Source organism: Sinocyclocheilus grahami, unplaced genomic scaffold (assembly GCF_001515645.1).
Source record: "Sinocyclocheilus grahami isolate Dianchi unplaced genomic scaffold, SAMN03320097.WGS_v1.1 scaffold197.1, whole genome shotgun sequence".
In the NCBI taxonomy this organism is placed as follows: Eukaryota; Metazoa; Chordata; class Actinopteri; order Cypriniformes; family Cyprinidae; genus Sinocyclocheilus; species Sinocyclocheilus grahami.
In genome coordinates, this window is record NW_015505376.1 from 430080 (window position 1) to 451556 (window position 21477).

The following is a 21477-nucleotide window of genomic DNA, read 5'->3' on the forward strand; positions in this document are numbered from 1 at the left end:
TTTTTTATTTAATATGTTGTAATATATAAACAAAATATTATTCATATATTTTCAATATACATTAAATAATTTTTTGATTGTTAATATATAAGGAATATATATTTTACAATATCCTTTTCTCAAAACATTATCTATGGCTAAGCAATGCAATGTAATCCCTTGTATATGTTCTTGTTCCAGGCATACTAAATCTGAGCAAAGAAAACTTTTCTATGGTTTTCATTACATTTAGTGGGAACTCTGGTCCTCAGGGTCTGCATAATATATCTGTTACGGCCAGCGGATACCTCACCTGCTACATAGATGCGATATTACATGCTGCTGGATTGTACCATTTAAGTATGTTTCGCTGCAAAACAACAAATATACGGGAATAATAAAATAGCTTTTGTGACCACCATATGTCTCTGTATTTTTAGATGTGACCGTGACGAACAGTCTCTACACTCATTCTGCCAGCTGGAAGATTAGAGCATGTCCCTTTGGGACTGAGTACTTGAATCTCATGTTGTCCAAGAGAGATCAGGATATCCCATCTTGTGCCCCTCTGCCCACAGATGCAGAGGACAAGCAGCAGGGTAAAGCCTCAACAAAATCCATAGACAGTCACAAGCGAGGTGTGAGGTCCCATGCATTCATAAAGAAAAGCTACTCAGTTGTACAAACTTATCATCGCTTTTTATACTTTTCCGCTCTGTATGTGTGCTGTGTTTTCCAGCTGTTTGGATCTTTTCTGATAAACGGGCATATGCATCAGAAACAGACATTCAATTTGTAGCAGTAACAGAAGAGCCTGATCCTCTATACTTTCATTGGAAATTTGGGGATGGACCAGAAATAAAAACAACATCCAGAATCTACAAAAAGAGATATCGCTTACCAGACAAGTACTTTTTATTGTTTGTTTCATCTATTTTCATACTTGTCATTCTCAAACTAAAGAGCTTACAATTATGACATATTTCATACAGATTAAATATGTTTTACTGAGTCAGTACTTTACATGTCTAGAAGTATTTAGTTACTTTTTTATTTATTATTTATTTATAATTATTATCTAATTTTGATAGTGAGTTTGACCGTGCACTCACTGATTCAAGTTTTTATGTCTATTTATTTATTTATTTTCCTATCTATATTTGCAGATACAGTGTCACTGTCAATGTGTCTAATGGTCTCACATCCATCAGCTCAGATGTTTTTCCGCTCGTGATTCAGAGAGCTGTGCAGCCCAACAGGTTTCTGTATAGTCCCTCAGTTTTATCTCACAGCTTTGTGAACTTCACCTGCCTGATCAGCGCAGGAACTGATGTCTCGTATGTCTGGAATTTTGGAGATGGAACAGAACGAGATGGATCAAGCACTGAGCATCATGTCTATAACGGGTAAAAAAAATGCATTCTCCTGGCTGTATCGTTTTTAAAATTATTTATCGTTCGTTGTTTTTATTATAATTTTTTTATATATACATTTGTAAGATATTTCCATCAAAATCTTGTCCTCAGTCATAATTGTTGGACACTTATGACACTGAACGGTTTTTTATTTTCTTTATTTATTGTACATGTTATTTGTAATTTTTTCGATAGAACTGGAGAATACATAGTAGAAGTTATTATGTCCAACCTGGTGAGCTCAGCCTCTTTAACAGGGCACATCTTTGTTGTTGAAGAATTATGTCAGCCTCCTCCTGTGAAAAATATGGGCCCAAATAAAATACAGGTACAAGTTGTCTATATGCTACAATTATACAACTATACTCTAACAATAACACTATGGAGATACCACTAACAAAAATGTGTCTATATACTATATACAAGTAGTTTTTGCTTGCATACTTTCAGGTGTGGCGGTATCAAACTGTCCATCTTGCTGTGACGTTTGAGGCACAGATTCAGTGCAATGTTTCCAGAGGTCTGCTGTATAGATGGACTATATATGACATGAGCGGACGACAACTGCTCTTCCCACACATAGACATGGGACGGCAGTATGTTGATCTTCCAAAATACCTCCTTCATTATGGAACATATAAAGCTATAGCAAAGGTAATGACTTTTTGTTACTTCACTGTTTTGCTTAATTGTTCTGTCAGATAATCTAAAAAGTACTTGATATGGTAACATTTAAACTGATATCATTTAAATATATTCAAATATTTATATTTATACTGTTCAGAAATTTGGGGTTGTTTGCAAATGCTGCATTTATTGGAATAAAAATAGAAAGAAATGTTATTGCGATATAAAATGACAGTTTTCTATTTTTGATATATTTGAAAAATTTAATATTTTCCTGCGATCCAAAGCTGAATTTTCAGCATCATTACGCCAGTCTTCAGTGTCACGTGATCCTTCAGAAATTATTCTAATATGCTGATTTGGTGCTCAAGAAACATTTCTTATTATTATCAATGTTGAAAACGTATGTGTATTGTCAAAGAATCCTGAAAACAAGTGTATATCATGGTTTCTACAAAAATCTTTTTTTTCAGGATTCAAAAGCATTTATTTGAAACAGAAATATTTTGTAATGTTACAAATGTTTTGACCATCTCTTTTGATCAATTTAATGCAATTTAATGTATCCTTGTTGAATAAAGGTATTCATTTCTTTAAAACCTTACTGACTCACAAACAACTATAGGGTATATCCATATATATTCCAAAATATAATTTTATGTTATTAAATAAATAATAACCTTAGGTTGCACCACAATATTAATTTCAAGAGTCAGATCAGATAGCTGGTTTAGGCTGCTTACTTAAATTTTTTCAGCCTAACTGCTCTACATTTTAATAGACATATTTACATGGGGAAATACTAACACAAGTTGTATTTACCACAAAGGTCCAAGTAACCGGTAGTGTGGTGTACAGCAACTACAGTGTTTTAATTGAAGTGGTGCGCAGTCATCCTGTCAGTGTCATCAGCGAAGCCACAAATATTTTCCTCAATCGTCTGAGCGGCACCATCGTCACTCTTGATGGACGGAAATCACATGACCCAGATTACCCTAATAATACTATAAGGTACAACAGTGTTTGTTCATTGATACATTCTGTCATTTTTACTTAAATCACATCTGTTTTCTTGTTTCTGTTTTAGTTACAGCTGGTCATGCAAGCCAGTAAACACAGAAGAGAGCAGCTGTTTCAACAGGAACATTGTGACCACTTCAGCAGTACTTACATTTCCCGCTCTTTCCTTGAAACCTGATTTTGACCTGCTTAAATTGACTCTCTCCGTGTACAGTGGCCATCGATCTTCCTCATCTGAGATGTTCATCACTGTAACATCAAAACATGTCAGGTGGGATTTAAGTGGATAACTAAAATTACATGGTTATATAAAATACATAATATGCAATAAACACAATATAGTGGCACAAAGTATGTTTGTGTATATCACATGTTTCATAAATATGTTTTTTTAAATTCTCTGCAGCAACATTCATTTGTCTTGTAAACATTTCCGAGAAAATGCAGTGAATTGGAATGAGCAGTTTTCTGTTTCTGCTCTCTGTGATGCTTGTGGTTTTAATGCAAAAAATCTGACCTATTACTGGAAACTTTACCTGGTTAATTCCTCAAGCAAAGCTGTACCAGAAAGTAAGTACACAGTCATACAGAAATGCACTCTTAAAAATAAAGATTCTTTATTGGCATTGTTAGAACCTTTAACATCCATAGAACCTACAACCTTTCAATTGATCTTATAAAGGAAAAAGGTTTAGGGAACCAAAAATGTATCTTTTCTGCAATCACCCTGAAAACACCCTTTTGGAACCTTTATTTTTAAGAAAGTAAACATCTAATATTTACCAAGTCATTTGTTTAGTTTGTGCTTTTGGATCAATTTGAAATTGATTGCTCTTGCTCTTTCTCTCAGTTCCGTTCTGCAGCAGTATGGATCTCGGTTTACCCTTCAAAATGGAGGAGAGCTTACATTTCTCCCAGCCTGCTGTGACACCCTACACTCCAGCCCATTTTACTGAGCCTTCCATTCCAGTATCTCTGGCTCCTTATCTTTTATCTGATGATACTGACTTTACAGCCCCAGTTACACAAGATACTCTGACTTCAATAATACATAAAAAACACCATAATATTAGCGTACACACTCTAATTGAAAACTTCAGCACAAACACGTACCACCATGCAGCATTTCCGACTATGGCATCTTCACACACCCCCTTCCTTCCATCCTTCCCGGGGGAAACAGAGTCGTCCTGGAGTCAGTGGGAGTATCAGGGGTCTTTACCAGCCTCAGATAAGGTGTCATTGACTGATATGACCTCAGGTAAGATACTGTGGTGAGAGTGACAGTAATCATGTCTTAAAGTCAGAATCATGTGAATTAATGAATTATGTAAACGTTTTAAAACGTAAATAAGATTACTTATAATAATAAAGCTTTTGTCTTTATGCTTTAAAACAAAATTAGCTCCGTACAGCATTGCTAGTTGATGTTTTCGATTACAATATAATGAGATTAGATGCCCCCTGGTGGTTGTTGTTTTTAGATAAAATGGGAAGAACACAGCTGAAGGCAAAAGCAATTTGTGGAGGAAAAAATATTTTATATAATAGACCAGTTATCTATCTCAATGAGAGCATTATGGCAACCTAATAATAATAATAATAATATATATCTTTTTTCTTTGGTCAGTTATAATCTTGCAGCACCAGGATTGCCACTGATGAATATAAAATAAAGCAATATTTAAAATAACTTTTAACTCCAATATCATTTCAGTATCATTGATACAACACAATAGTTTTTGTTTATATTTTGAATTAAGGTTTATGTTTTATATTTCTGATTTCACTTTAATTTTAAAGTGAAAATTTTAACCAATATTATTTCAGTATCATTGATACAACACAATAGTTTTTGTTTATATTTTGAATTAAGGTTTATGTTTTATATTTCTGATTTCACTTTAATTTTAAAGTGAAAATTGTAACCAATATTATTTCAGTATCATTGATACACCACCACAATAGTTTTTGTTTATATTTTGAATTAAAGTTTATTTTTTTATATTTCTGATTTCACTTTAATTTTAAAGCGAAATGTTGTTGTGTAACTAATTTTGTTGTGTAACTAATATTATTGTTTTAAATATGTCAGTATAGTTTTTATTTGTTTTAGTTATTTTAGTACTTTAAGTTAAATTACACAAACATGAGAAATGCTGCCTTGGCAACTAGCTGAAATAAAATGAAGTTTAAAGCAATTAAATAAATGCCAATAATAATAAATAAAATAACTTTGTGAGCTACATTTGCAGATTTTCATACTGAGGACATGATTTACACAGACGTTTCTCAGGAGTCAATATCGGGCGATCATCTCTCCCTACCAGGTATTTTACATTCAAGTAAACACACCTCCTGACTATACATCCTGAAATGAAGAATTTTATTATAATAAACAAACAGTATACTAAATAAGCATGTCGCTCATGAGATTTTTGGTGCCGTTTATAGAGTATGATTACTATCATTTTGGAATTGAAGAGGCTGATCCTGGTGTCCCAGTTGGCAGACCTACTGGTACATATTTTTATGTTCTGCATAAAAAAACAATAATGATCTAATTGCTAGTATTTAACTGTTGTAGTGTATTTAACTGTGTCTTGTGTGTGTGTGTGTGTCAGGGACCAATTCATTGGGCTTTAGTTGGAATGTATCAGTCCCTCACTCTTATGACAATGAGGGTGATAATCTGGTGGACCCCAGCCTTCATGACCCGGCGGTGTCTGAGAAGACCCTGCTAGATCTGCACAGACAGCTCATTCATCACTCTGTGTTTGAGTCTTACACTCTCACAGGTACATCTCACAAGACTGAATTACATACACATTCCTAATCACTCATTTTACATACGGACTGTAAAAAAACCTTCTACTAAAACCTTTTCTTTTAGGATTATCCTCTTCGGTTGTCACATTTAAACCCTTCATGCTTAAACCAAAGAGTCTTTATTTGCTTGAAGTGTCTGCAAGTGAGTTTTGGAAATTCATTTTACAAACAAATAAATAAGGCATTAAATACTTGTGAAGTTTTTTTTTGGCCTAATGCTATTTGCATTTTTCTGTTCTTTTTTCCCCTCCAGTTTCTGAGGAGCGCCTGCAAGGGAAAAGCCAGCTGTTCTTCCACACTCAAGCTGTTCCTGAGGGAATGAGCTGCCAAGTGCAGCCCAACACAGGCTATGAAATTCACACTTACTTCAGCATCTTCTGCTCCTCTGGAAAAGAGGTCTACATTTGGTCTTATACTAGCTCCTTTCATTCATATTTTCAATTTTTCTTTGATCTGATCTTGATGCAATTGTGTTTCCGTGTTCAGGATCTCTTGTATGAATACAGTTTTAGTGTGGGCACCAGTCCTAGGAAACTTCTTTACGAAGGCAGGGATTTCCAACATTACTTTAGTCTTCCTAGTGGAGATCCTAATGACGATTACAAAGGTACAAAGATTTAACAATGAAGCAGACTTTATTATAATCTCACACAAACAAGCTATATCTTATCTCAGAAACCCTCTTCTGTTTTCCCCGCACAGTCACAATCTATATCGAAATAAAGAACAGATTTGGAGCAACGACCAAACCATGTCCTGTGAAAGTGACTGTTCTTCCAAGCTTTCAGAGAAACTCATCCTCTCAGCACAACCCTGATCACGAACTGTGCGGACACAATGGAATTAGGCAGGAAATGAATTCTCACATCTTTATCTGATGTATTTAATGGACTTTTATTCTTTTTTCCAGGTACATGTATGGAGTGGGTAACCTAACCGGTCTGAGTAAGATCGGAAGCAACAGAGACATCATCAACTACATCTCTCTTTTGATAGTGGTGCTGAACCGCTTGAGTCTGGATGCAGATTCCTCTGTCCAGCTTCTGACGCTCACACGCACTTCCATCATTACAGCAGCCTGTCAGCTGTCCATCACTGATAAGGTCTTAACTAGACAAAGCCACTATATTTTAGATTCTATAATTGAGATTTCTAATAAAAACAATATTTAAAAAGACTTTTAACCATGTTTTATTTTAGCATAATTGATATTTATCATAATTTTGCTAATATTTTGAATTAGTTTAGATTTTTATATTTAGTTTTTACTTCAATTAAATACATTTTTAACTATTATGTTGTGTGATTTTTGTCATTTTTATGGGTTTGCTTTTTCTCAAATATTTATATCTAGTTTTATTTATTAGTTTATTTTGTTTTAGCTAATTTACAAATAATTTAGTACAAGTTAAACAAAAAAAAAAGAGAAATGTTGTCTTGGCAGCTAGCTGACAGTGAAGTGTTTTACATAAATAAAATAATATATATTAGAATTTTTTTAGTTAAAGTTTATTTGATTTTTGTATTTTTTTGTGGTTTTAGTAACTATAATAACCCATAATTCTTTTTTTTTTTAGGGAATGTTATTTGAAATCATTTACAGGCTTACAGATCTGATAAGAGTCTCCAGTCAAGTAAGTATAACCCAGAATATTATGGAATATATATATATAGAACTTAAATTTAATTTCAGTTTCAGTTTGTAAAGTTTCATACATTTTGCTAATTATTTTTCATCTATCTTTATATCTGATTTAGGTGACATTTTACAGTGCTAAACAAGTAATTCAGCATGTTCACGACATCTCATCCCTCTCACGTGAGTCCAAGCCTCCAGCAGGCCATATTCTGGACACTGGGATGGTGAAAGCACTGGTATCTCTCCTGTCTGGTGTGTTGGAGGCTCCAGTTCTCTCTTCCCGACCAGGACACCAACTCACAAACAAAGTGCTTTACACCATCACTGATTTAGTACTGGTAGGAGAAGCATCCCTGATGCTATGTTGATATGTTAGTTTACAAAATCACATGACATTAACATGCCCTGCTGATATCTTTTCTGTTTGAGAAGTTAAAAATCAACATATGTTAAATAATGTTTTATGAATTAAGTCCTTCAGATTGTCCAGATCACAATGCATCTCGTGATCAGTTCATTTCTGCACTATATTTGCTGAATGAAATCCAATGCTTGTTTTTGTTTTATTTAAAATGTAATTTTGGGATGCCAATTCCAAAAATAGTGTTGTGTTCTAGCACATGGCACTTTAATGTTTGCATCATTTTTGGTTTTCGACAACCATTTTTAAGGTGAAGAAGTCTTGTATTATTCCTTAATCACCAGAAAAGCTGCCACAAAAACACAATTCATATCTTCCACTGAGCCACTTCAACCAATTTTTTATTAATGATTCTGAAGACATTATTTTATGCCTAATTCTGATTAAAAGGTTAGAATTATGGCCAGTGACAGAATAAAATGCAAACATGAACCAGACATTTTCTGCTACATCTGTGGGTATCATACAAGCAAAAGGTGACAGAAAAGTACATATTTAGTGAAAAAGCTTATTCATGGACTTGTTTATGTAAAGTTCTTTCAATAAATAATATTTGAACATAATTTTCCACTCCTTTGCAGATTATAAGTTCAGTGATACATTTTAAATTCTTCTTTTTGAAACTTTTGACATTTGCCTTTTGTTATTGTATTTTAGTCTTATTTGTGATATTTCAGTCTTATTTTGATTTAAACCGATGCCTTCTGACATTCTGTGATATTAAACTTGTACATTTTGATCGTAGGAGCGTTTGCTGTCCAGCAATGTCTGGCAGTACAATGTGAACACCATGTTCATGGAAGTGTTAGTCTGGAAGGATGAGCGGTCTCGTTCTGTGGTGAAAACGTTTGGGCTCACTGCGTTCCACCTCACTGACTTTCTGGAGATGCAATTTCAGCAATGGAGCAGAAACAGCCAGCACAAGCCCTGCGTCATTACCTGGCTCACAGTGTACAGGCAGAGCCCATACCGCTGGTCCAGACACGTGCAGGTACACTAGAAATGCATGGCTGAGTTTGAAAAAAACATGTGGAGCAAATTACATTCTAATTTAATGCAACATTACAGCTCAGAGGAGAGACAGCAGACATTCGGCTCTACAACTGCACCACTAGGAAGGAAATCAAAGTCCGACATCTATCCACACCAGTTACTATTGAATTTCAGAGGAAAGAGGAGACAAATGTAGATACTATCTACTGCTTGATCACTAATGATGCCTAATTGTTTTCCTCTATTTGTTTACCCTGATTTGTGTTTATCTTTGTTCCAGCAGAGTGTACACGCACGGTTCACTCTACTGCATGGTCAGGTGAACACTCATCAGTTCAACATCACGTCACAGACCCTTCAGAGAGCTCTTCAGATCACTGTGCAGTTTAACAGGCCAGCTGAACGCCCCTTTCCCATCTTGCTGCTGCTTAGGTGAGGACACCGCTGCATTTCAGTGATAGTCTTCAGTGTTTTAGTCATCCTATTAACTATAACATATTTTTACAGGATGTATGAGCAGCCAACACCTAATCTATACAACAAACAGAACATATATCACTGGAAAGGACAGACGGCTCACATCTTCCTCCCTCAATCCTATTTACATGGTTTGGTGAAACATTTTAGTCCATGCATTGTTTCCCCATACATCCATACATTTTACAAAAATTAAAATAAAACATGATATAAAATAATAAATATATATAGTAGTCAACATTTGAAGTGGATCAAAAAAAGTTAATCAAAGTTGTCCTAAGACAAGAACACATTTTAGTTTTAGGACAACTTTGATGAATGGTTTTGATCCACTTAAAATGTTGACTAGTGTATGTATATATATATACACACACACACACACACACACACACACACACACACACAGTGGTGTGAAAAAGTGTTGGCCCCCTTCCTGATTTCTTATTTTTTTGCATGTTTGTCACACTTTAATGTTTCAGATCATCAAACAAATTTAAATATTAGTAAAAGATAACACAAAATGCAGTTTTTTATTAAGGGAAAACAAAATCCAAAACTACATGGCCCTGTGTGAAAAAGTGTTTGCCCCCTAAACCTAATAACTGGTTGGGCCACCCTTAGCAGCAACAGCTGCAATTAAGCGTTTGCGATAACTTACAAAGAGCCTGTTACAGCGCTGTGGAGGAATTTTGGTCCACTCATCTATGCAGAATTGTTGTAATTCAGCCACATTGGAGGGTTTTCCAGCTTGAGGTCACGAACAGATGGCCGGACATTCTCCTTCAGGATTTTTTGGTAAACAGCAGAATTCATGTGAACAGGTGTGGCAGTAATCAGGCCTGGGTGTGGCTAGAGAAATTGAACTCAGGTGTGATAAACCACAGTTTTAACAGGGGGGCAAACACTTCTTCACACAGGGCCATGTAGTTTTGGATTTTGTTTTCCCTTGATAATAAAAACCTTCATTTAAAAACTGCATGTTGTGTTTACTTGTGTTATCTTTGACTAATATTTAAATTTGTTTGATGATCTGAAACATTAAAGTGTCACAAACATGTAAAAAAATAAGAAATCAGGAAGGGGGCCAACACTTTTTCACACCACTGTACATACATATATACATATATGCACAGACACAGTTTTTAAATATAATACTAATATAATGATATCTATAAAATATATATAGATAGATATTTATACAAATTTGTATAAAATATATAATTAATATATATTTTATATTAATTACCATTTTAATTTATAGTATTAATGCATTATATGAATTAAATATAAATATATATAATTAAATTATATATAAATATCATTTTTATTTTCTTATCATGAAATATGAACCTAGTTTTTTTATCTTTAAGATTTTATATATAATACTAATAATGATAGATATAAAATAAAGATAGAGATATTTATATGAATTTATATATAATATATAATTAATATATAGTTTATATTAATTAACATAACATTTAAATTTATAGTGTTAATACAATATATTATTTAAATATAAATATATATATATAATTGAATTATATATAAATATCATTTTTATTTTTTATCATGAAATATGAACCTCATTTAATTTTTTTTATCATTATCATCATATTTAAGATTTTATATTTTGGTCCTCACTATTATATAATAATTGTACATAATTTTACATATTAACCAAAAAAGGTATAGGCTGAAGCCTTAGCTTATTTTAATCTAATTCTTTCTTCTTCTTTTTTTTTTAAATAATATGTGTCACTTCCATGACTAAATTTTATCTGTACAAAAGATATCAAAATAACAGTTACTTAAGACAAAATTTCTTAGGACCTTTATGTACAACTGAAATTGACATCTAATTAATATAATTGTTTAACATATTTAATATTCAAATGATTTATTTTTAGTTCTATATATTTGTTTATCATGTTATTTTTTCACATGGTTTTAACTGATCAAATTATGTCATTTTAATTAATTTCACCTCTTTATCTCCAGATGCTGGTTCTGTGTACCTGAGGCTTCTCAATGCAGACTATAATAAAAGCCCTAGCAACAAGTACATCGCCAGAGCTGTGAACTACAAACTTCACATTGAGTCTGTGGAGTGTTTGTCCTGGGATGGTGTGAAAGAGTGGAAGCCCAGTGGCTGTTTTCCTCATGGTGGGCTTTCAGCAGACAAGATCTACTGCAGGTACAGATTATTACACAATAAATGCTCCACCATATAAAACAAAAACGATTTATATAAAAAAGATTTAATTTTTAAAATCTTGTATAGTTACCTCAGATGTTTTAGTAATTGCTTCAGGGTCTTACATATAGGTTTGAAATTAATTCTTAATATAGTGTTGCTCAATATCAATTACTGTTTCAATCATTTGCTCTGTAAGCCAATATTGTCTGACACCATGCACTAATAAAAAACACTAAAAATGTGTTTGATGGGTTTTCTCCTTTTTTCAGTTGCAAGCACCTGGCATCATTTGCAGTATCACATGAGAACATCATAAGCAGCTACAACTCTGCAGATGTTTCACGATTTATCCAGTACACCTGCAATGCCTCTCTCCACATTTATCAGATCTGAATATGGTTGTTTTCCAACGTACACTTACAGATATTTTCTTCTTGTCTCACAGCTTCGAAACCAACTACATACTGATCATTTTTTCCGTAGTATTCCTGGCTCTCTATGTGGTGGTGTTGGTCATCTGTAGGAAGGCTGATGTTTCCATACAGAAAACTACAGGCTCATTTCTGCTACCAGAAAACAACCCCTCAGACCGGTTTCTCTATGCTGTCACCATAGACACAGGATTGAGATCTAGAACTAGAATGACAGCAAAGGTATTAATCATTGTCACAGGGAATGAGAATGAAAGTGAAATCCTTATCAGAGACCATTGCTGCATGAATTTCTGAATCTTTGTTTATACAATATTGGCAGGTCCATATTGTTCTGTATGGAGATAAAGGTGTCTCTCAAACCAGGGAACTCAGCAGCTCTGACTCCAAACTCTTTACATGCAACTCAAGGAATACCTTTATTCTCAGGTAAATGCTCATTTAGCATATTTATCATTTTTGAGGCAGTACAGTCAACTGTTAACTTCAACCTAATGTAATTGTCATAATTTAACCTTTATTATTTCTCCAGTTCCCCAGAGAGTCTGGGTCGAGTATGGAAGGTGCATCTTTGGCATGATAATGGAGGTTCATCTCCCAGCTGGTATCTGAACCATGTGGTGGTCAAAGACCTGGTGCAGGGGTCCTGTTGGTTCTTCCTGGGCCAGTGCTGGCTGGCAGTGGATGAGAGAGATGGAAGGGTGGAGAGGAGTTTAGTTGCTTCTGAATGCAGCCTGACATTTAAACAGGTGAACCCTTATGTTGTTAGTGATATACAGCTGGTTAAATATGGCTATAGATTTGTGTCTGTGCAGGGATAGTTCACCCAAAAATAAAAATTCTGTCATTTACTCACCCTCATGTCATTCCAAACCTGTATGCATTTCATTCTTCTGCTGAACACAGAATAGAATGTTGATAACAGTTTCGGTTCCCATTTACTTCCATTGTATTTTTTGTCCATATATGGAAGTCAGTGGGAACTGAATCTGTTTAGTTAGCATTCTTCAAAATATATATATATTTGTGTGTGTGTGTGTGTGTGTGTGTGTGTGTTCTGCAGAACAAAGAAAGTCAGGTGCTCAATTTTAATTTAAAATGTGTTTAAATACATTTAAATAACACTTTAAAAATGTGTTTACCATTATTTGTTACAACAACATGTTTGTTTATCCATTCAATGAGAATTTCTGACATTTTTAGTTAAAATTCTTAACATTTCACCTTACAATTGTTCAAAAATTAATACAGTTGATTCATATATTTCATATACAATTTATTTTGAGTTCTATATTTGCTTACCACTTATTTTGTTACAACAACATTTTTGTTTATTTATCCATTTAATAATAATTTCTGCCATTTTTAAAAAGCTATAATTGTGGCACTATTTTTTTTTTACTTAAATATTGCTTAAATCTTTAAGGAAGCAATTAAACTTTCAGAAAATTTAGCTTTGCCATCACCGGAATAAATTACATTTCAAAATATATTAAAATAGAACACAGCTATTTTAAATTGTAATAATATTTAACAAATATTTATTTGTATTTATATTTTTAATATTTTATTTATATCTATATTTTACTGTATTTTGATCGTATAACTGCAGCCTGCTGTTGCCTCTTCTTGTTCTATTTCTTCTTTATATTCTTCAAATATTAAGGTACAAAAAGCTTAAAGGTTTAAAGGATTTTAATTGCATTCCCTACTGGCCTGCACAATACATAAACACAAAGATTAATGATGTAATTTGTCATACGTAAATTATTTTTTTCTTTGAATATGTCTTGTGTTTTTCCATATGTATCTGCGAAAGTTCCTGTATTTGAAACTCACAGAATACCTGGAGGACTGTCACCCGTGGCTGTCTGTGTACAGTCGTCCGTCTTTCAGCTCTCACACACACACTCAGCGTTGGAGTGTGTGCCTGCTGCTCCTGCAGGGCTACATGTGTGTCAGCGCAGTGCTTGTAAATCTTTTGGAAGAACAGGTGTTCAACACAGAAATCAATACATGCCAACAAATACTGTTGTGATTTTGTTGCTTTTACTTTCATATTCACAATATTGAGACATGTCTTTGTTGTTTTCTACTCTACACCAATGGGCAGTGTTTTGTAGAGATGGGGCTTATTGGTGTTTCACCGGTTTCCATGGTAACAGGCCTGTGCAGTGCTCTGGCTGTGCTGCCGGTGGGGGGTCTGGTGTCCCTGGTGTTTCGTGTCAGCAAGGTCAGAATTCCCAGGCTGCCTGAAATTGTCCCTCAGTTTCTTCTTGCTACACAATTAAACGTTAGATCTACTGCATGCATTCATTCAGACAATTTGTATTTATTATGTATGATATATTTAGTTATTGTAACTATATATTACTGTTATTTGATCTGTTTTAGACCACATCCAGTAGTGTGTCCGGAGAGCAGTATAAGGTCAAGGTGCCTGATGTCTACTCTGTAGAAGGCATGTTTTTATGCATTTTCCTCTTTTGTTATCATGTGTCAGTCTACTCATTATTCAAAACACTTTCTATTGGTTTGTCTGTTTCACAGATCACCATGATGCACTTCTGATAAATGATTGTGCATCGTATTTGTCCTGGAATACAGTTTCCCAGTGGACTCAAGGATCATGGAAAACAGATTACAAGGTACAGTATAATGTACAGATCAGCTAAATATGCTTCCTTTATATGCTCATTTTAATAAGCTTGACATTGAAATGATTTTAGTCTACATTACTAAAGACAGTGCAAATGGTGTGTTGCTCAGGATTGGAAAACCTCAGATTCAGTGTCTGTGTCAAAACTGCAAGAGGACCCTGATGCCATCTTAGAGATTGTGGAAGACTCCATGTCTGGTGTCAACAGCAGATCACATGATAAATGCAAATGGGATAAGTCTGATCTGAAATCACACACCGCTGCAGGTTTGTAAACTCATTAGTTAAAAATTATATTACAATTATGTTATAGTAAGAATGATATATGGTTATGTGTTTATATTTTTAAAGCAATTATAATTATTAAAAATAAATAAATAAATATTTATTTAATTATAACAATATATTTGTTTAAATTAAGTTTGTGGTCAGTAAGATTTTCATTTAAAGAAATAGACATTAACAGTAAAGACAATAATATTGTTACAGCTGTCACAATTTCTAGATGTTTCTTGAGCACATAGTCAGCAAAGAATGATTTCTGAAGAATCATGTTACAACTAAGACCGGAGTTATGGAATAAATTACATTTTAAAATACATTAAAATAGAAAACTGTCATTTTAAATTTGAATAGTATTTCACAATATTACTGCTTTTACTGTATTTTGATCAAATACATTCAGCCTTAATGAGCATAAGATACTTCAGTGTCACTTTACAGCAAGGTTCCATTTGTTATCATCAGTTAACCTCATTACTAAAGAAAAACTAAGAATGAAAATTCTTATACATCATAAATACAATTATACATTATTAAAATAAAACGTTGCATGTGTTCATATTATTTAATGGACCTGAGCTAACATGAACTGACAATGAACATTGTCAAACTAACGTCAACAAAAATGAATAAATACTGTAACAATTGTATTGCTCATTCTTAGTTAATACATTAACACATTTTAACAAATGGGACCTTATTGTAAAATGTTACAGAGACTTCTTTTAAGCATATTAAAAACCTTACTGACCCTAAGACCTTGGACTGAAGTGTATGGAAAAGGATAATTTATGAACATTTTTAAAAATTAATTTTTTCTGTTCTCTGTCTTTTTTTCAGGCATCCTTGAGAACCGGCAGGTTTGTGGTGGTAGAATCCAAAGTCTTCGATCCTGGTGTTATTATGTGGGCTGGAGCCTCTGCTTGTCTCTTTCTCTTACGTGCTTCATCATCGCAGGAACTCTTGGAGTAAAGTGAGTGATCGTTTTGTTAGTACTATATTCTGTTGAAGCTTGAATATTACTCGGGCAAAATATTTGTTTTCCTAATATATGAAAATTAGGATTTAAATTTGTTACCCTACAGGTTCAACAAAACAAAGACTCTTCTTTGGGCTCATTCTGTGTTCTTTTCTCTTGTCTGCTGTGGCTTTGTACTGCATCCAGCAATGGTAAATCATCTTGATCCCGCACACAGATCTGTATATGGTTTCAATTTAATATTTGGCCCACATTTCCTGGATCTTAAAATAAAAATAAAAACCTGACATATGCTAATTTTATTTCCTCATACAGATACTCATAACTGCTATCACAGTGTCTCTGCTCCTTCGAAAGAAGCCAGACTGGTTTCACAGTCTAAGTGTAAAAGAGCCTGTCACTGAATTATTGAGACACAGGGACCAAAAACTTGAGAATGTCTTTGTTAGCAAATACCAGCAGTCCCATTTTGAAAAGGTAAAATCATTTCTATCACAGTGATACATCTACATCAGAGAAGTTAAGATTGAGTAATAAAACCTAAAATCAAGTTTGCATCTATTCTGCATGATGTTGATGTGCAGATGCTCGCTGCTCGTCAGAGAGCCAGGTATTTGCGTCTGGTGCAGCCACCAAATTCAAGAGAGTTGAAGTGTGTGAGAGGCCAGATGAAGAAACAGACTCTCCTTCGCAAAACCGCAAGGTCTTAGTATTTGATCAGCCTCAATTCATACTTTTTTTCTTATAACCTTTTACATTTGACTCTCAAAATTACACTTCTGCTTCAACAGGAATTTGACGTTTCACCTAATCATGCTGTTGACAGTTCTGTTCGTGACCTATGGAAAGTCTGACAATGACTACAAGTACCATTTGAATCAAGCTATCAAATCTTATTTCACAACGTAAATACCAGACATTCTTAAATAACTACATTACATTAAATGATATTATTACTACAATTGCTAACAATGTTTTCTTATAAACAGGAGTCTGCAAAATTCATTTCACTCCATCCAAAAACATGACGATTGGTGGAACTGGACAACAACCGCTTTCCTTGAGAGATTATATGACAGTGCCATCTGCTATGATAAAAGAGTAGAAAATGAAGTACATTTTTAATGATTTAGTTGACATCTGTTGCTATTTTAAACAAGATTTAAGTGGCTTTGCAAAGAATACGGCTTACTATGTGTTGCTTTAACAGACAGGAGATTTCAGCGGTCCTTTTTCTCTTATTGGGAGTCCAGTCATAAGAAAGATCAAGAGCACATATAACTCGTCATGCCAGGTAAATCATCAACACTGACTGTTCTACAGTAAAAATTTTTTTTATTGTGAAGACACATTAAATGTATACACACAACACTTTTGACAGGCTAATATTTATTTTCTCAATGCACAGATCTTGAATTTGTTGGGCAAGCACAATATTAAATGCTCTGAAAACCAGTCTGTGGAAAAGAGACACTCGCTTTGTGGGAAACTTGGGTGTTATGAGGGAGAAAGTGTGAGTGTGAGCCTTGGAAAAACAAGGTCAGATAAACCGTTGATTAATCTGATATATCCAATATTATGTATCTTGTATTATGTGCAATATATAAAGAATATGTGTTGCACTGCTAAAAATAGGTCCAAAGCAATCAAGTCAATTAAAAAGCTTCTGGATACTGGCTGGATGACTCCTTTCACCCAAATTGTGATGGTCCAGTTTATCCTGTACAATGGGCCCAGTAACCTCTTCACGGCAGTCACTATTCTAGTAGAGCAAACCTCAACAGGAGCTCTGATGCCCTCGGCAAGCATACAGTCCACTAGGCTCTACCATTTCCCAGCTGCCCTTGACTACAGTGTTATGACCTGTGAGGTGAGCATCTTATTACAGTCCAGACACAGTATCTGAGCTGATAACATTAAAGGGATAGTTAACCCAAAAATGAAAATTCTGTCATCATTTACTCACCCTCATGTTGTTCCAAACCTGTATGCGTTTCTTTCATCTGTTGAACACAAAAGAAGACAAGCTGATGAATGTTGGTAACCAAACAGTTGATGTAGCCATTGACTTCCATAGTATTTTTTCAAGATTTTTTGGTTCAAGATTTTTAATTTATTACATCTATAGTTATTTACATATGTTTAAATGTATTATATTGTAAATATATTTAACTTATTTTTCCTCTCTGTGTCTTTTTACTTCTAGCTTATTTTCCTTTTATTCACCCTGCTTCATATGTATCGGCAAATATATGTTATGACTCAAAGAGAATGGCTTTACTGGAGAAACCTTTGGAGCTGGCTTGAGGTGACATTACACTCTTTCTAGACATGCATTTTTACTGTGTTTTTTTTTAAAGAAATTTAATCTGCTTTATTGTATTTTACATTATTTTAATAAAACATTTTTTTACACAGGTGACAGTGTTGATCTGCAGTCTTTTGTGGTTTATCTGCTCTGTGTACATCTTTATGCTAAAAACAGAGATGATTGATTTCCTGCAGAAGGAGGATTTTGAATTACCTGTTGATCTAAGCCCCATCTTCTTTTGTGAGCAGGTAGGACAATGCAGTTTAGTTCATTATGACATTACTTGTATTGGATTTTCTATCACCCCCCCTATATAAAAAAATGTCATAATGTGATTGCAGATTAACATTTCAGGAGTACAAAAATGGCGCAGCATGTAGTTATATAGCTCAAGTGAACAAATTTGTTAAGACGTCCTGCCTGCTTTCTGAATTTAAAAATATGAATGTATTTCATTAACAGCTTTCTCAATCTCTCCTTGGCGTTGTGGTTAATTTGCTTCTACTGAAATGTGTGTCCTTACTACGGCTAAACAAAGCAATGGCAGCAGCTGTGTCTACCTGGAAGCTGATCTTCTCCAACCTGCTTCGGTTACTGGTAGCCTATTGATTTACATAACACAATATGTTAAAATCAGTTCACCCCATTAATGTAACCAAAGGCTACTTCCATTAAATTACGTATCTTTTTTTCTATTTAGGCACCTGGTGTTATTGTCGCAGTGGCCCTCTCCGGTCTCCGGAACTTGATCTTTCATTCATTCCCATTTACCAGTATCACTAGATCTGCTCATTTGCTCTTCACTCGTTTCTTTTGCATGAGCCACTTTGGTAACATTTACCTCCAAGCCCAAGTCCCATCAACAATTTATTTTGGAGCTATATTGTGCACTATGATTCCATTAAATGCTACGGTATGTATTGGAATATTGATGGTACACAGTGTATATTTGAGTGCAGTTATATCTCATATATAGATAAAAGTGTAACTTTAATTAATGAAAAAGGAGGTATTAAAACTATACCTCCTAGACTGGTTGACATGATTCTGTTTTGATTTCTTTCAGGTAATTGCCACCCTTACCTTTTTTGTGAAACAAAGAAGGAAAACTAAAAAAAGAAAACATTTACTGACTGTCTTTGAGCTGATCTCTTATGTCAAAGACAAGGCTTTACTCATTATTGGCAAAGCCAGTCACAAGTCAACTGACCATCATGTCCACTCTAATGTAAGCAGTCTGTAATCGTTAAAACAGATTAAATAGGGCCAATAGAAATACTCTTGACTGCATCATTTTTATTCATTTAAGGATAAATCTGCTTTTGTTTTCACAGAGGTTTTACTTAGCAGAGTTTGAGGATCTCATGGATGAACTGTTGTTTCATCTCTGCACTATGTCAGACAGTCTCCACAACACCCTGCCAGCAAAAGAAAATCTATTTGAAACCCAGAGTAATTTCTCTGTGCCGCTTTCTGGGCATGTTTATAGCTCAGACTCAGAGGTGATTGTTTCACTTTTGCACAGAACTCAAATTATTCAAGCTGTATTGTACAAGCACATATTTATGCAACTTATGCATGTATTTTGTTTTATTTATACAGTATTAGTAATGTGTGTAAATAATATGTCAGTATTAGTAATGATGTCTGAAGCACCAGCGATAAAAGTGAAAAAGGTTATCTTGGTTATCTAAATGTATATTATATTAAAGGAATAGTTCACCCAAAATGAAAATTTGTTTGAAAATTTACTCACCCTCAAGCCAACCAAGATGTAGTTCAGTTTGTTTCTTCATCAGAACAGATTTGGAGTAATTTAACATTACATCACTTGCTCACCAATGGATCCTCTGCAGTGAATGGGTGCCGTCAGAATGAGAGTCCAAACAGCTGATAAAAACATCACAATAATCCATAAGTAAACCATATCACCCAAGTCTTAATCTATTAATGTCTTGTGAAGTGAAAAAAAATCCATCATTAAGGCATTTTAACTTTAAGCCGTTGCTGCTGGCCAGATTTTGTCCAAATCTGTTCAGATGAAGAAAAAACAAAAACTCTACATCTTGGGTGGCCCGAAGGTGAGTACATTTTCGAGTATATTTTCAACATAATTTTCCTTTAATGTCTATCAATTTTCTTACATGTTAAAATTTATATTTTATATTTAATTGCATTATATATATATATATATATATAATTGCAACAATTGCATATACATGTTTTGCATAGAGTGTAATTTTTGATGGACCGGGGAAGAAACACGTAGGATGCCTGGATATCAGCAGTGCCTCATATAGGGAAAACACTCACAGGTAGACTTGCTTTCTATGCCAAATTCCAAATACAGTAGAGTTGAGATGCAATATGAATGAATGTCAAAGTCTATCACTGTAATGTGCTAATTGTTTCACTTAATGATCACCACTTGAACACAGAACGTCTCAGTACTTACAAAGCAGAGGAAGAACGCAGGAGGAGAGTTTTTCAAGAGGGCCGAGGAATTTCAGAAAGTGCCTCAAAGATCCAATCAGAGAGTCAGAAGGGACTGGACAGGCCCAAATTCTTTCTTCAGTCAAGCAGACCCATTGTGCACCAGCTGAATGGAAGGACAAAGTGTAGATTAAATCATCAATGCTGCCTGATCCAAGCAGGTTGGCAGATGAGCATAATTTTGCCATCAAGACACAAATCATGACTCAAAAGATGAGAAGGCACACTCTTCTAACCTCATCAACTTGTGAAGTGAACATGGGTCATCATACAGCACATGGCAAGCGAGCTGGAGAGTCATGTGTGTTTAATACATCTTTCATTGAGGGAATGGACAATTCTGTACAAGGGCAAACAATTATTCCAGGGTTCATTGAACAATGTATGTAATACAAGAAAAAAGAGCTGTTCAGTTTTGCTGTTTCATTCCAAGAAGAGAATTAGCATTTTCAAGCCACATTCCCTCTGGAGTTGGGTTTTTAGAATGGTGCTTAACATTTCTTTAAAAACCCATTTGATCTGATTAAATACCTCAAAAGTGATATTTGATTTGCATGAAGTTGCTAAAATATTAAGAGGACATGTCTTAACATGCTTGACAAATTGGACTGTTTTTTTTTTAATATAGCAATTTCAAAATTCACATTTGGGGTATTATTTGCGTTTGTGTGAAAATTTATGAGGGTGGCCCCTTCTGTTATTTTGCAATAAAAAATTAAACA

At 34.2% G+C, this 21477-nt stretch overlaps 1 protein-coding gene across 1 annotated transcript; it reads left to right on the forward strand.

Moving 5' to 3' along the window:
* The first annotated feature begins 303 nt into the window (after positions 1-303).
* Positions 304-21204, forward strand: LOC107595147 (polycystic kidney disease 1 like 1). Its single transcript, XM_016285485.1, has 51 exons — positions 304-328; positions 420-617; positions 719-887; positions 1146-1385; positions 1590-1722; positions 1845-2048; positions 2851-3032; positions 3109-3312; positions 3448-3611; positions 3892-4302; positions 5297-5371; positions 5496-5561; positions 5666-5839; positions 5935-6012; positions 6124-6266; positions 6357-6477; positions 6573-6696; positions 6781-6973; positions 7448-7504; positions 7629-7847; positions 8676-8921; positions 8999-9115; positions 9207-9355; positions 9431-9531; positions 11402-11597; positions 11870-11953; positions 12046-12253; positions 12354-12460; positions 12564-12780; positions 13851-14024; positions 14145-14264; positions 14426-14492; positions 14582-14679; positions 14801-14957; positions 15813-15945; positions 16058-16142; positions 16267-16428; positions 16536-16654; positions 16743-16856; positions 16941-17064; positions 17162-17245; positions 17360-17490; positions 17587-17821; positions 18158-18259; positions 18370-18510; positions 18725-18859; positions 18963-19175; positions 19329-19490; positions 19597-19764; positions 20495-20577; positions 20701-21204. Exons 1-51 carry the CDS (start codon positions 304-306, stop codon positions 20882-20884), a joined length of 7596 nt encoding a protein of 2531 aa, XP_016140971.1. The 3' UTR covers positions 20885-21204.
* Positions 21205-21477: the final 273 nt, after the last annotated feature.

Excerpts from the sequence above, each read along its gene's own strand:
- LOC107595147 (XM_016285485.1), top strand. The coding sequence starts at position 304 with ATGCGATATTACATGCTGCTGGATT. Across the intron at positions 618-718 it reads CATAGACAGTCACAAGCGAG|CTGTTTGGATCTTTTCTGAT; the intron begins GTGTGAGGTCCC and ends TGTGTTTTCCAG. Across the intron at positions 6,697-6,780 it reads CACAACCCTGATCACGAACT|GTACATGTATGGAGTGGGTA; the intron begins GTGCGGACACAA and ends TCTTTTTTCCAG.